At 32.5% G+C, this 14,641-nt stretch overlaps 1 protein-coding gene across 3 annotated transcripts in view; it reads right to left on the reverse strand.

Moving 5' to 3' along the window:
* The window catches only part of LOC106462819 (puratrophin-1-like), a 132,250-nt gene that overhangs the window by 6,822 nt on the left and 110,787 nt on the right, over window positions 1–14,641 (reverse strand). For 2 of the 3 annotated variants that reach the window (XM_022390440.1, XM_022390449.1), the window contains 7 exons: window positions 14,393–14,563; window positions 13,234–13,309; window positions 12,120–12,293; window positions 9,296–9,385; window positions 8,469–8,612; window positions 7,848–7,925; window positions 1,309–1,488 (listed from right to left, as the gene is read on the reverse strand). In XM_022390440.1, coding sequence (XP_022246148.1) covers window positions 1,309–1,488; window positions 7,848–7,925; window positions 8,469–8,612; window positions 9,296–9,385; window positions 12,120–12,293; window positions 13,234–13,309; window positions 14,393–14,563 — 913 coding nt within the window. The remainder of the gene's footprint in view (window positions 1–1,308; window positions 1,489–7,847; window positions 7,926–8,468; window positions 8,613–9,295; window positions 9,386–12,119; window positions 12,294–13,233; window positions 13,310–14,392; window positions 14,564–14,641) is intronic. The other variant, XM_013922782.2, reaches the window with a different exon arrangement.

The raw sequence follows: 14,641 nt of genomic DNA on the forward strand, positions 1-14,641 counted from the left end.
CTGTCAATGCAGAGATCCATAGTCAGCAACTGGAACATTTAAATCAAGCCCTTCATCTGAAACGTCCTTTGCTCCTCAATCGGAAAGGTGTTCTTCTTCTCTACGACAATGCACGTCCACATGTGGCACATTTGACGCAACACAAGATTATAAAATTCGGTTGGGAAGTTCTCCCCACCCACCATATTCTCCAGATACGTCACTATCAGATTACCATATTTTTGATTCGCTCCAACACTATCTTAATGGGAAAACGTATGCAAATGTGGAAGGTGTTAAAGAAAACACTGACATGGGTTTTTGTTTCAAAGCCAAATGATTTCTGTAATCAGGGCATTAACAACCTGATTGTAAGATAAGAATGGAGACTATTTCTTTTAATAAATGTTTTGTTTTGATATATAAGTTGTTCAGGTTTTTTCATCTAAAAAAAGCAACATTAGTTTCTTGACGACCTAATACATGGAGGTTATAAAGCTCAAACAAATCTGTTGAAGATGGGCGTGGCAGCTGTCAGGGGTTGAAAAGATTTATTACTAGTTTAAACTGTATTCATTCAGAGAACTTTGAAATAAACAAATCAAAAGGTTATGTAAGTATCTTATTGTCCAGATGTACCTCTACTCAACTACCATTGTATTATTGAATATACAGAGAGCCCAAGAAGGGAATTTTCATAGCTCCTTGGTCACGTGACAATATATCTGAAGTTTTAAAGGTTTATTTTGAAATAAAGGACTTAAAACTTGAATAAAGTAAAAACCTTGAATCATAACATACATTATAATATTAATTTCATACATATACACTGATATTGAAGGTGTTTGATTAAATTTTGAATGTAACACAGTGACTTGTACAGAAAAATGTTTAAAGGTACTCCTGTTGCAAAAGGGTTAATAACTTTCTTCTTGGTTATGAGAGAAATAATACCCAAATAAGGTATAACTAAAGTGCCAACTCTTTTTTACAAACACTTATCCCAATAGCCTTGCCATCTACTGTTTGAAAGCATGCAATGTTGTGGCCACTTTAGGACTTTTTTTTTAGCATCATACTACAAGCACATTATCAGTTTTAATAATAGATGCTCATATCCTACTTAGTCAGAAATTGAGTATTCTATAGACTGAGAACCTGTAAATCTGGGTACTCAGAAGATGAGTGTGCTACCACTGATGGTGAAACAGTAAATGAACTAAAGTAAATATACCAGTAGAAATATGTAATTTTTGTAATTCAGATTGTCATACATTCAAAGATGTGGGATAAAACATAAAAACTAAATTATCATACATTAATACTGACTTTTATACTATGCTTGTACTGATAAATTTCATGTCCTTTTCGCTCAGGATCTCGTCGAGCTTTACTGAAAAGGATCAGGTCTTCAAAAAGGAAAACATGGCGCAATGATTTTCGGGAGCGTCCTTGCCAAACTATGAATTCATCTTGTCTCAGAAGTCGTCCTTGCTCTTTAACGTTCACCTATAAAATCATTTTGTTGTAAATTTCTAATAATATAACACAACATAAACATTTACAACTACAATTCATGAATAGACTGCCCTGTGATAAAAATTTATGGTTCTGTATTATGGAGAGATACGAGATAAATAGGCATACTGTTAGCCACCTGGATGCACAAGTCATTTACTTCATTTTCATTTACACATACCTTAAGCCTATAGAATGATTCATAACAAGATATTATTTTGACAAGAATTTAAAACTTTCACATGCTATTTCTATCAAAACTGAAGAATTTTCAATAGAAAGAAAATCTTCCTCACTACTTTTTTACCAAATGGAATAGAATATAAAAATAAAATCTATTAAGAAAGACATATCCCCTTAAGTTTGAAATTTAGCAGTTCAAAAATTCATTTGATGCTGTCAGTAATTTTCTTCATGAAACAACTGAGATTTAAGCCAATAGTTAGAGTTGGAAGATTTAGATTTAATTACAGAGACCAGGAGAAAGGCAGAACAGTAAGTTCATTTTTGCTAAACTTACATTAACATTGTATTCTTAGAGCAGGTAGTGTGTGACAGATGTAATATGATCCGAGGTCTGCAAGAATTCAGAAAAATATTGCTAGTTGACACAGAATAAGACTTTAAAATAAAATATTGTTGATAATATTATTGTGGGCATGCAAGTTGCTGACAAGTGCACGTGTAGATTCTACAACTGCTCATGCACTGAGAAATAAGCCAATGGTTTCCTAACATTATTCAGACAAAATTCAAGAAAACAAAGACAATTGTACATTTTATAAATATTTCATCTATTACTACCATGACTTTGCCACTAAAGGCATAATCAGGATAGAATATGATAAAAAATCTATTAAGAAGAATACCCACATATACATATATATATACTTAAGTTTGAAAGTTAGCAGCCTTAAAAATCATTTGATGTTGTCAGTGAATTTGATGATGCCTTTACTGGCAAAACCATGGTCATAATAAATGAAATATTTATACAACTGTCTTTGTTTTCCTCAATTTTATAATTACGGAGTTTTCCACCAAGTACCAATGGTTTCAAGTATTAACTGTTCAAACAGTTATAAATTTAATGATGCAGAATATTACATCTTTAATGGAAAATAATATACATTGCTAGAAAGTCATGGATGTATCAAAGAGAACCAACAGTTTAACAATGTGACAACTTTTGAAAGTCATCAACAGCAGGTTAATGTTTGGTAGACATCAACAGCAGAACAACTTTTGATAGAAGTCAACAAAATAATAGCAAGACAACTTTTGATAGAAATCAACAAAATAACAGCAAGACAACTTTTGATAGAAATCAACAAAATAACAGCAAGACAACTTTTTGTAGAAATCAACAGCAAAGCAAGTCTTAAAATTATCATTTGATAAAAAATAAAGTGGGTGAGGAAAATGTTTATATTACGTATCACTGTAGCGTGAGGAAGCCAGAACCATATAAAGTAAAGTCAGAAATAGGAGGCCAACCACAGTATATGCAGATTAATACAGAGGCTTTGGCCAGCATTTTGAGTGAGTTCACTTCAAAAAACTGACAGAAACTAGATCCATTAAAGAAGTTCAATGAGGTACTTCGTATATACACAGGAAAGTATACCAATTACTTACACAGTGAAGAATGAGGCCACCATCAAAGGCTGCCAGCATTAGCAGTGAAGGGAAAAGATCCTAATTAACGTGAATGGAATTTATTAAATAAACTCATATAAAATTGTGAGTTTAAGAAAAAGCTTGATAAGTATATGAATGAAAAGGGCTGGGTTCAAATTTTGTTTTTTTAATCATTTTAATTTAGTTTTGAAGATGGAACAGCTGAGATGTACCAATAAGTCCCATGTTGTCCCAAAATATTATGTTATGTTATATGTTAATTGAATGAACATTTGTAAAGTAGAACCTGGCATAAGCCAGTTTTACAGATAGGACTGGATAACTTTTTTTTACATTTTTAAAGTAGGATTTGTGCAACATATAAAGTACTGTATAGAAGATGTACTTTGAATCGAGTCCAGGCTTAATTATTTGAAACTACATTCAGTACCATAAGCTATCAAAAATGTTGTTCCAGATAAAGAGGTTAGAACAAGATGATATAATTTCTTCTACAGACATTTTAGAATGGGCCAAATCCATTACACTAGTTGTCGAACCACACAACACTATAAGAAATGAGAAGATTATAAAGTATAAGTTTGACTATTACTTGACTCCCAAAATAGATGATTTAGTTATCATCTTTGATGGGATTGAAATATTCACCAGCCTTGATAGTCATGTGTTTTTCACATTCAAAGAAGTTTGTACCAGAACAACAAATGCCTTTTGTATTCTTGTAAGTCCCAAGAATTTTCCAGCACACAATGAAAAATGAACTGCAAGGTATGATAAGGACCATATCTTAAATATGGATTCTATTCTTTGTTTGTAGATAAAGGAATACATTGTAGATACAACCAGGAATAGATAATAGTGAAGCTATACAACAAACCCCAGCTTCAAAGAATAACAGTATTTTCTGCATATTTGGGAATACTAAATATTTACCACCACTTCTTGCCAAATCTTTCAAATGTGCTGGAACTTAGTTTTACATACAGGTACACCATGAAAGTGTAAAAATGAATAAGAAAAAGATCTTGAACAGTCAGTTATACAAATGTTAATTCTTTCACATCAGATAGGTCAAAGTGTGCGTGTCACAACCTTTCACAGAGTTACATTCAAAATTTAATTAAACTATATTTTTATCAAAATATACGAATAAACTTTTAATACTGTTTAAGTTTTACATTCTTAATTTTATAAGAAAATATTTAAAAAGAAACTCAATATCCCCTAGTTTGAGAACTGTAATGTTTGTTATCATTGTCTTCCCTCTTCTTTAATATATTTACCAACCCTCCAATAAGTTCAGAATTCAATATAAATTACTCATTATAATTTATTGTTCAAGCAAAATATAATTTTTATAGCCTTCTATCTTATTTGGTTTCAGAACCATAAAACAGAAAATAAGACTCCTTCCAGCCATGCCAATCTGTCACATCCTCTCTTTCACAAATTGCCAATAGTTCTCTCTGATGTTTAGTACGATATTATTTATAATCAACAGAAAGCCAAACTTTCAATCTATCAAATGGCATATTATATTACATTGTTTTCTGCATAGATGATTGTTAGTTTCACTTCCAGTTCAAGGTTAAGTCTCATGGGAAAGACATTGACGAGCTTAGCTGAATTTCTAATGGCTCTTGTCGCAGTTGAAAAGCAAGAATAATTGGGACAGCATGGAGTCAGATGGGAGTCAGTTGAGCATGACTGAGACACAAAATGAAAAATAAAAAATACCCAGACTGATGACATATTGAATTAGAGCAAGAATAGAAGTTTCAGCCCTGAGAATGAAGCCTGCATAGGTTGTTTCTGAAAGTAGAATCAGGATGTGATGTACTGACAATTGGTGAAATGGTGCCAGTAGTAACCAGTCATTTATGGAATGGTGTGTGCACAGTGCAATGGAATGGAGGTGATCAGAAAAAACTCATACAATATGGCAGAACCCACGTGAAGTCGATGAGAGTCAGAAGGTAAAAAATCCCAAACTGCAGTACCTGACCCTTTCACACAAAAAAATCCCAATGGTGATGGGACGCCACCACTATGGCAATGTGCAGATAGGAGCTGACTAAAACGAACTAGGACATCCACAATCCCAGTAAAAAATGTCAAGTCAGGTTGAGGAATGAATAACTTGTGAATCTTAAAGAAGCTAGGCATTGATATAGATGAGAAAGATCAATGACTGGACACTAATTTACTGTCTTCTTAGACCCAACAACTGACAGGAATAAAACCCCAGAAGAACAAGCATGATTACCCCTAGACCAACCAACTCTAGTAGCCCTAAGACTAAGTTTAAACTGCAGGAGATGGAAACACTACAGATTGGATGGATAATAGTGGTGAAGGTGTGAAATGAATGTCTAATCCTAACTTAAGGACCTGTAATAATGCTCCTTGATCCATGATTACGGTTACCACATAACCAGAAATTCTCAGAATCGAGCCCACACAGACCCTGAAGGTATACAATAATCACTGACGCTGCTGTCAGCAATCCAATCGAGCAGCAGAACCCTTGAATATAGACAGAATCTATTCTGGGTACCAATGTACCAAGTGACTTATGTTGGGGTAGGATCCCACAAATAGGGGCAGAACTATGACCCTCTGTAGGAGCCAATGAAATTAGAGATGTCAACTACAATAGGGATGAATGTAGAAGCCGACAATTGAACCAATGTGCATGCTAACAATGGTTCCAGCTCATCATCAATGAAGTTGGTGATCCTGAGAGTCTTTCAACAAAGTGAAGTGAATGGAAAACAAAATGATTTTAAAGTTGTAAGTCCGTAGAATTACCCTATCCTATTAGGGGACATTGATCTATTCAGGTTAACTACAAACTCTGCCTTAGAATCCCAAAATTCGAGGAGCAGATGTATTATTTAAAAGTTGGAAAATGCTTCCACCTAGCAGTGGTAGGCTACATCACAAAGTTCTAACAACCATGTCAGATAAGACATAACTGTCCCTTCACATAACTGAGAAGTAAACCTCCCAGCAGGAGCCACAATGTCCATGGATGGAGAGAAAACTAAATATTTGCTCCCAGACTTTTCAGCCATAATATAAGGTGCAGGCTCAAAAGCAACCAGAGAAAGGCTTAAAACATCACATTCTCGATGAACCAATGGAAGAAAACAAATCAAAGGCAGTTTATCGCAAAGTAGCCTCCTTTTAGTTTTTATATTTCATTTAAAGACTGTGTTGACTACTGTTGATTGGAACAACATTTGGTCAGGTAAAAGTTTGATTTGTTAGAGCAAAGCAACATTGGGCCATCCTCCACCTTAAGGAATCAAACCCCAGACCCTAGCACTGCAAGTCCACACACTCACCACTGTCCCATAGGGGGATGAAAAGCCAACAGACTAAAAGAGGGTGCAGGAAAAAGCAAATCTAAATAGTCTGCAGAATGTCGAGGATTGCCTTCAATTGCAGCCTCAGAGCCCTCCACAGGAACACCATAGAACTGAATATACATCTCCATCATTCTCACTACAAATAAGATCACTGACAGTCTCAACCGAGAGTGACTCTACCTCCTTCCTCGATTGTTGTGTGATGCTAAATATCAGAGGTGGGATAGGAGAGACGTGATTTGAATTTGTGCTGGAAATAGTAATCCGGGAATTCATACTGTAAATAGGCTTGTCAATCGAAAATATTGTTTTTTTTTGTTTTTTTACAAAAATCAACTAGGTAACATAAAGAACGTTCAAAGTATCTCAGAATGATCATAGTACTGGGAAACCCGTTAGTGATGCTTTATCGAGAAAAAGGGATAACATTATCTGAATGAGATGTTTATATATAGTAACAGGATAGAGGGCACATTGACATGGATGGAGAGTGTCACGAGACAAATATCGCCAGGGGCAATTAAGTGGGGTATAAAAGACTGGAGCAAGCGAGAGAAAAAAATTATACCAATGCTTAGAAGGGCAAAGGAAGAAACTCTGCCAATCGATTAATATCTGCAAGTGTGAGAGGAGGTATATTTTGGAAAATAAATATTGCTACTGAAATGGTTCTTTTACCTGAAACAGAAAACTGTCAATCTGATATAAACTTTTAATCAATATAACTTTTTTTCAGTAATGAAGTCAATGAATCAACATAAGTACAAAACAAAGCTCAGTGTCAAGTGTCAAATGATATTTTAGGCAGTACATATGAACAGCGTCATTATCTAAACAGATGTAGACATATATATCACTGCACTTAAAAAATACATTAAGTAATTACCTATGCCCTGGTGAGCCCCCCACCCCCTAATGAAAAGGGATGATAGTACTGCTTAGGACAGTGTGCTTGTTTACAATAAGTTTTAAAAATGATGTATCAAAACATTTTATTTTATTTTAATAAATGTATTTTTTCATTCATTAGAAATTTTGATTGCAGAGATTGTGTTAAAGCTGAACTCTGTCTGAATACTGTTTAAGATCTGTGCACAATGACTACGTAGTAATTAGCTATGGAAAAAAAGAATGTGACAATGTAATGTAAGCCCTTCCTTACTGGGTAGATTATGTTTATTTATTACATAGAAATAAAATAAACAGGACAGTCAAGTAGTCTAGTAGTCTAGTAATCATCTGGTTCATTTACTTCATTTTCAGTTGACTTAAGACCATATGGCCTTGTTTCACATACATCAAGTATGAGTTGGATCAATAATTTCAACAACTTACATCACAATCTCTTAAAGCATCCATAGCCAACAGGTCATTACCATGTCTTAGCTGAAAACGAACTATTTCTTCTGCTGCCTGTCAAAGTAATAAACATTAAGTTTCTGTAGAATTTTCATACTTTAAATCACTGAAAAAATCCACAAGACAATTATTAAAAGTGCATATTGCAAAATAGTATGTAAAAAACTAGTCAAATATGAAGAACTATTTTATATATTGTAAGATATTATTAAGATTACTGCTGAAACTATGAGGATCCGAACCTCATGAGATATTATTAGGATTAAAACCAAAAAGATTGCTAACAACGAGTATCCGAATCTTGTGAGATATTATTGGGATTATGGCTGAAATTATCATCAACAACAATGGGCCTAACCTTGTCAAATATGACTGGAATTATGGCCAAAAATATTGTTAACAGCAATAGTACCCACCTAATCTTTATAAGTTGGAAAGTATATTTAATTAGATTTAATGATTACGATTTTGATTTTTTAGTTTTGCTCTATGTACACAGCCAGCTCTGGTTGAAAGTTAATATTAATCAAGAATAAAAGAACAAACACTTATAATTTTAGTTTTTACAATTGCCTATAAGATCATAGTACAACCAACCTTGAGGTTTTGATATTCAGAAATCTTTTCTGGACATTCCTTCAGAAGTTGTTTCAACAGAAGAGCATATTTACCCATTCTTTGCACAGGTTTAAGTAGATAAGAGGCCAAATCCATTTTGTCACCCAATTCCAGCTGCTTTTTCTAAAAACCACAAAATAAGTCTGATTAACAATGTTTTGTAGTAGATTAAAACAGCTAAGTTAACTTTACAAAATTTACATCATCTGTATTTTATTCAGACCATAATCCCACAAAGCATGTACTTGACCAAATTAAGAGAAACATTCCATATCTACACCACCCACCAGACACACTGGAATAGCTGGAAAAGGTTATGTTTGGGAATAAAGAAAGTTCCCCCTTAATTCCATCCAGAGGTTAATAAAGTGTGCTAGATGATGTTACAAAAAGTGTGCTGCTGAAAAGTCAAAACAAATACACTCATTATTAGTGGGAATTTACACACCCTGTGCATTCAGATTTAATATATTTCAATGCATGATTTTGCTGCAGACAATCCTAAACTAAAAAATAATTTTTGAGATAATAATATTAATTTATTACTTGTGAAATACACCCAATAATTTCTTTGTCACTAATTATTTTATTCAGTAACTTTGATTTATTAACTTTTTCATTCTCTTGTGATTTTACTTGGACAAAAATAACCATCACATAGGTTAGAATTTGAGATAAATATATGACTAGCAGTAGCACTAAGAAATATACCACTAACATGTTAAAATATTGTTATTAAATTACAAAAACACTTGTAAAACAAAAAGTTAGTATATAAACTAGGTTTTAATTAAAGTTTTACTCACTTTGAAAAAAGCATTGCCATATTCCACCATTAAAGAGTCTGATTTGGGTTTGTTTTTATTGTACAAGGCATAAAGGTAAAACTGTGCCTCCTGAAAAAAAAAGAATATCCAAGTTCTGAGAAAAACGTTTTCAGTAGGTATAAAGATCAGAAAACAAAACAGTCCTTACAACAATACAGCTGAATGCTAAACACTAATTCTATGCAATACTTTGGCATGTTAACATTTTTCATGATAACATGTTAATTAAAAAAACTCAAATAATGTAACAGAATATAAACAAAATTACTAAATTTACTCATTTTAACCTAATTGTCATGAGATTGCAGTACTGTTAATTAACAAAATATCACACTAACATATAATGCTATATTCTAATGACTGTTCAAAAGTTGTTGTGATTTGTTATATATTTGTTGCTATTTTTCACAAGTTAAGCAAATAATACAGAGTTTATATCTGCCTGTGCAATATAATATCCATTACAGTACTGGTCAAGTATTTTCTTAACTATTAATAGGAATGTTAAGCCTAACTCATCCAAATATTGAATAGAATAAATTAATGAAGTAAGGAGGTTTATTACACCTACCATTGCTACCAAATATCAGAAAAAAAATCACATTTGTTACAGATGTTTTATTTCACAGCCTTCTTAGTTGTTTTTTATGATATTCAAATGAAGGTTTATAAAAAAATAGTATTTCAGATCTACGGTGTCTTCTTTTGATTATAAACAATCTGTTATGGTTTAAATTTGGTTAATGTTTCAACATTACTGCAGTTCTCTTCATTAGATCTAAGTACAAAAACAACCAGAAAAATGTCAAACTGTCATCTAGGTTTAATCCTTTCCAGAAGACAGTCCATTCAAAAGTAACAAAAAAATTACAAGTACCATCATATATAAAGTTTTGATGGGGATATTATATATGGGTATAACATAATATTCCACAGAAAGCTGTTTCCACAACTTTATAAACTTTCAATAATTAAGTGGTTTCTAATTTAGGTTTCTCCTAAAAAGAAAAGACACTGCAATTAATCCTGTTACTTACTGCTGGAGTTCCTTATGTACTTACCACAGCAAAAAGGACAACTTCATCTAATTGTTTGTTCAGTTCTTCACAGTGAGTATTACAACAGTAAATATAAACTTAACTCAATGTGATGCAGAATGTGGATTAACCAGAAGTGGGCAGTAGGTAAACAAATCAGTATTTTAGGAGTTAAAGAATAATCTCAGAGCTACATTATGTTTGCCAGGAGACTTTCTGTTCAATGCTAGAACATATCATCTCAGCTAAATTCACAGCAACTAGGACTGTATCTGACATGTTGTTTGTATACAAGAAGCTCAGTGATATGGTACCAAAGGCTACCAGCTGATGAAACAAGGAGGTTTATTAGGCCAAACATGATTTAAAACAGAATAATGCAGTAGAGACAGTTGCTTATTTTGTAGGTGAAAAATAAATTATACACGTACCAACAAGATTTCAACTAATTATACTACTTCTTATTCTCTTCAGAATCATAAGATATCTATAACCACTTATTTCATTCTAATTTGAACCTATTTGAACATACCATGTAAAATGTGCAACAAAACTTAAATGATATATATGATCTGAATACAACATTAGCTTAGAGACCAAAATGCTGATTTACTTAAGAAAAACAACTCTGCTGTCTAAAATAACAATGAAATAAGACTAAATCAGATAATAAAATTATTATTGATTTCATGGTGTTTTCTTATCATCCAACTGATTACAACAAAACTGTGTAATAGTCATTTTTTAGTTTATAGAAATTATAGTTAAATTGCATACACAAAACTTTATATTGTATATGATGTAAAGTAGGTGCTGGGTTGTACTTGGTGCTGGGTTGTACTTGGTGCTGGGTAAACAGACTAGTTTTATCTTCATAAATAAAACTGTTCTTATTTTGTGAACATGGTATGTTACACTTTGTTATAGTTAGTCTAGTCATGGTTCGTAAAAACATGCAGGGTTCTAAGAAATTAGTTATTACTGAGTGCAAAGTCAGTCCCTTGATGGTATTGAGTTACCATAGTGGTTGAAGCCATACAAGTCTCTAAGAAATGGGGTCATCACTGGATGCAAAGTCAGTCCCTTGATGGTGGCAAGTTTGCCATGGTGGTTGAAGAAATAACAGGTCTAAGAAATGAGGTTATCCCCATGTGTAGGATCAATCCCTCAATGATGGTGAGCTGATCAAGGTGGTTGAATATATGCAGGGTTCTAAAGAAGGGGGTTAGTACCAAGTACAGTATCAGTCCCTTTGTAATGGTGAGTTGACCACAGTGCTTGAACATGTACAGGGTTCTAAGGAAGGGGGTTAGTACCAAGTACAGTATCAGTCCCTCTGTAATGGTGAGTTGACCACAGTGCTTGAACATGTACAGGGTTCTAAAGAAGGGGGTTAGTACCAAGTACAGTATCAGTCCCTTTGTAATGGTGAGTTGACCACAGTGCTTGAAAATACACAGGGTTCTAAGGAATTTAGTAAACACCAGATGCAGTATCAGTTCTTTGGTGGTGATGTACTTATTTGGTTTTAGTATTTTTCAGAACTGAATCAAAGATGTAAGTATTCATTCTTTTGTCCATAGTTCATGCGTATGAATTTGTAATATAGAGTCATTGTATTGAATTGTTTTGGTTATCTCGAATATTTGTCCTTTTATCTCTACTGTAACATACAGTATGTAGGCAATATTATCCTATTTACTGAATTTGTTATGTATTCTGGTCGTGTGATAAGTGTATAATGTTTTAGAATAAGAACTACTCACATAATCCTGAAAACATTGGCCTACAAGGAATGGTGAGTCTTCACACCTCTCCAGCTCACTAAGAAAATAATGGTTGTGGAATTCATAGATTTTTTCAATGTTGCCAAAAATTACACTTCTTTGACCTCGTAAAGCTTGAGGAATGTCATCTCGCAGCAACTCAGGAATGTAATTCTAAGGGGAAAAAAAAGAAACAAGAGTGCAATTTTGACATTCTTGGATAGATTACTTAATGTTTGTGATCACTGACAGGAGAGCCTAGAGACAGACTAAAATACTAAAACTAAACTGTGCCTCCTATATGTATCATCACCATCTGAGTAACATACAAAAATATAATACAAAGTATTATGAAATTTAGTTTTCAAAAATTTAAGTTATAAATATGCAAATTTTTTTTAGAAGTTAAAACTTAATTATTTAACTTTAAATACACATGTTTATGTAAAAAATACTATGTTATAAATTGTTAACAAACTTACTTTAGCATGTTTTATTTAAGTACACAAGAATTGAAAATATAAATCTGCAAAGAGTTTGTTAGTTGAAACGTCATTATATAAGTATGTGTATTAAGAAGTGTACACACCAATTTCAAATATATGTAAGGGCACAGCCAGTACTTCAGAGTTCGGAATCAGTTCTTCTTCCAAAGTACTGTGGACCTTTTCTTCTACACAATGAATTTAAGTCATTTAAAATTACAGTCAAGTATTTATTAAAAACAATTCAGAAGACAGTGAACCTTTTAGACTTTTCAGAATGAATTTGGGGGTGGTCATCTGAGCCCTCCCTCTCTTCTCTCCTCAACTACACTTCTACATTATACATGTATATATTTATGATGTTAGCACGATACTGAAAATTCTGTAAATTTAACACACTAGTAAATTCTAAGAAGCAAGGACAGGAAACACATAATGTCAGAAAATACTCCATTGTGAATTATTACTTCCAATATCTCATTTCCAGGTTATTACTTATGAAAATGAAATAGCATTACTGATTATTTAACTTTTTTTTAACTTAGTCCACCAGATGACACTCTACATTGAATCAGGATGAGCCACAGTTAAGAATTACCAATGTTTCTCGCCTAAGAAAATCCTCTTACCTCAATGATATATTCCAGTGACTTGACATAGTCCCGTTCTGTATGAATCATCTCTCTCATAATTAACAACAACTGCCTGAATTAAAAAAACATTAAAATATAAACCACATTGAGAAGAAACAATATTTGTTTCACATGCTTATTAAGTACTTTTTTTTTCTATACTTATGAAACATTCTTCTTTGCCTACTACCAAACACTAAGCAAGTTCTTTGAAGTCTTTTGGTAATATGTCACTCCCAAACTTTCAACTACTGGTTATACCTCAGTATATCAAAACCAGAATATGTGATATACAAAACAAGCACAGCATAATTATAATAGGTGATATGTAAAAAACACAGCATAACCATAATAGGTGATATACAAAACAAACACAGCATAATCAGAAGACGTAATATACAAACAGCAGAACATAATCAGAATAGATAATATACAAACAACAGAACATAATCAGAATAAATAATATACACACAACAGAACATAATCAGAACAGGTAATATACAAACAACAGAACATAATCAGAATAGATAATATACAAACAACAGAACATAATCAGAATAAATAATATACACACAACAGAACATAATCAAAACAGGTAATATACAAACAACAGAACATAATCAGAATAGATAATATACAAACAAGAGAACATAATCAGAATAAATAATATACACACAACAGAACATAATCAGAACAGGTAATATACAAACAACAGAACATAATCAGAATAGATAATATACAAACAACAGAACATAATCAGAATAAATAATATACAAACACCAGAACATAATCAAAACAGGTAATATACAAACAACGTAGCATAATCAGAATAGGTAATATACAAACCACAGAACATAATGTAAACAAACAACAGATCACAACTACTGTAAGTAATATATATTGTATAATTAGTATATATTCAACAGAATGCAACTACAGTAGGTAATATATAAATATCAGAGACAGACAATAACTTGTATTAATATTCTTTAAATCATAGAGCAAAATGAGTCTGACATACAAAACAATGAAGAAAAACTACTACATAACAAAGCTCATATAAAAAAAACATCTAGTGTTACGAATATATAAAGAATAGTTTCTAACTTCAGTGACAGTTTGTCTCCAATCAATAAAATTTTTCTAAGATGCTTACTTCTTGGTTTTTGCTTGTTGATCAATGTACATATCACACTCTTGTCTTACTCGGAAGCTAGGTGTCCTTGTTAAGTGACTGTTCACTGGTACAGGTCCGCCACAAGGTAGTGGTAAACTCTCTACAACTGGAAGCTTGGAAATGTTCCCAGAGACACCACTGCAAGAGAAACTAAAAAATAAGATATAATTCAATTTTGCAGAAATACCTATGTATATATATATATATATATATATATATATATATATA

Source organism: Limulus polyphemus, unplaced genomic scaffold (genome assembly GCF_000517525.1).
Source record: "Limulus polyphemus unplaced genomic scaffold, Limulus_polyphemus-2.1.2 Scaffold48, whole genome shotgun sequence".
NCBI classification, from domain to species: Eukaryota; Metazoa; Arthropoda; class Merostomata; order Xiphosura; family Limulidae; genus Limulus; species Limulus polyphemus.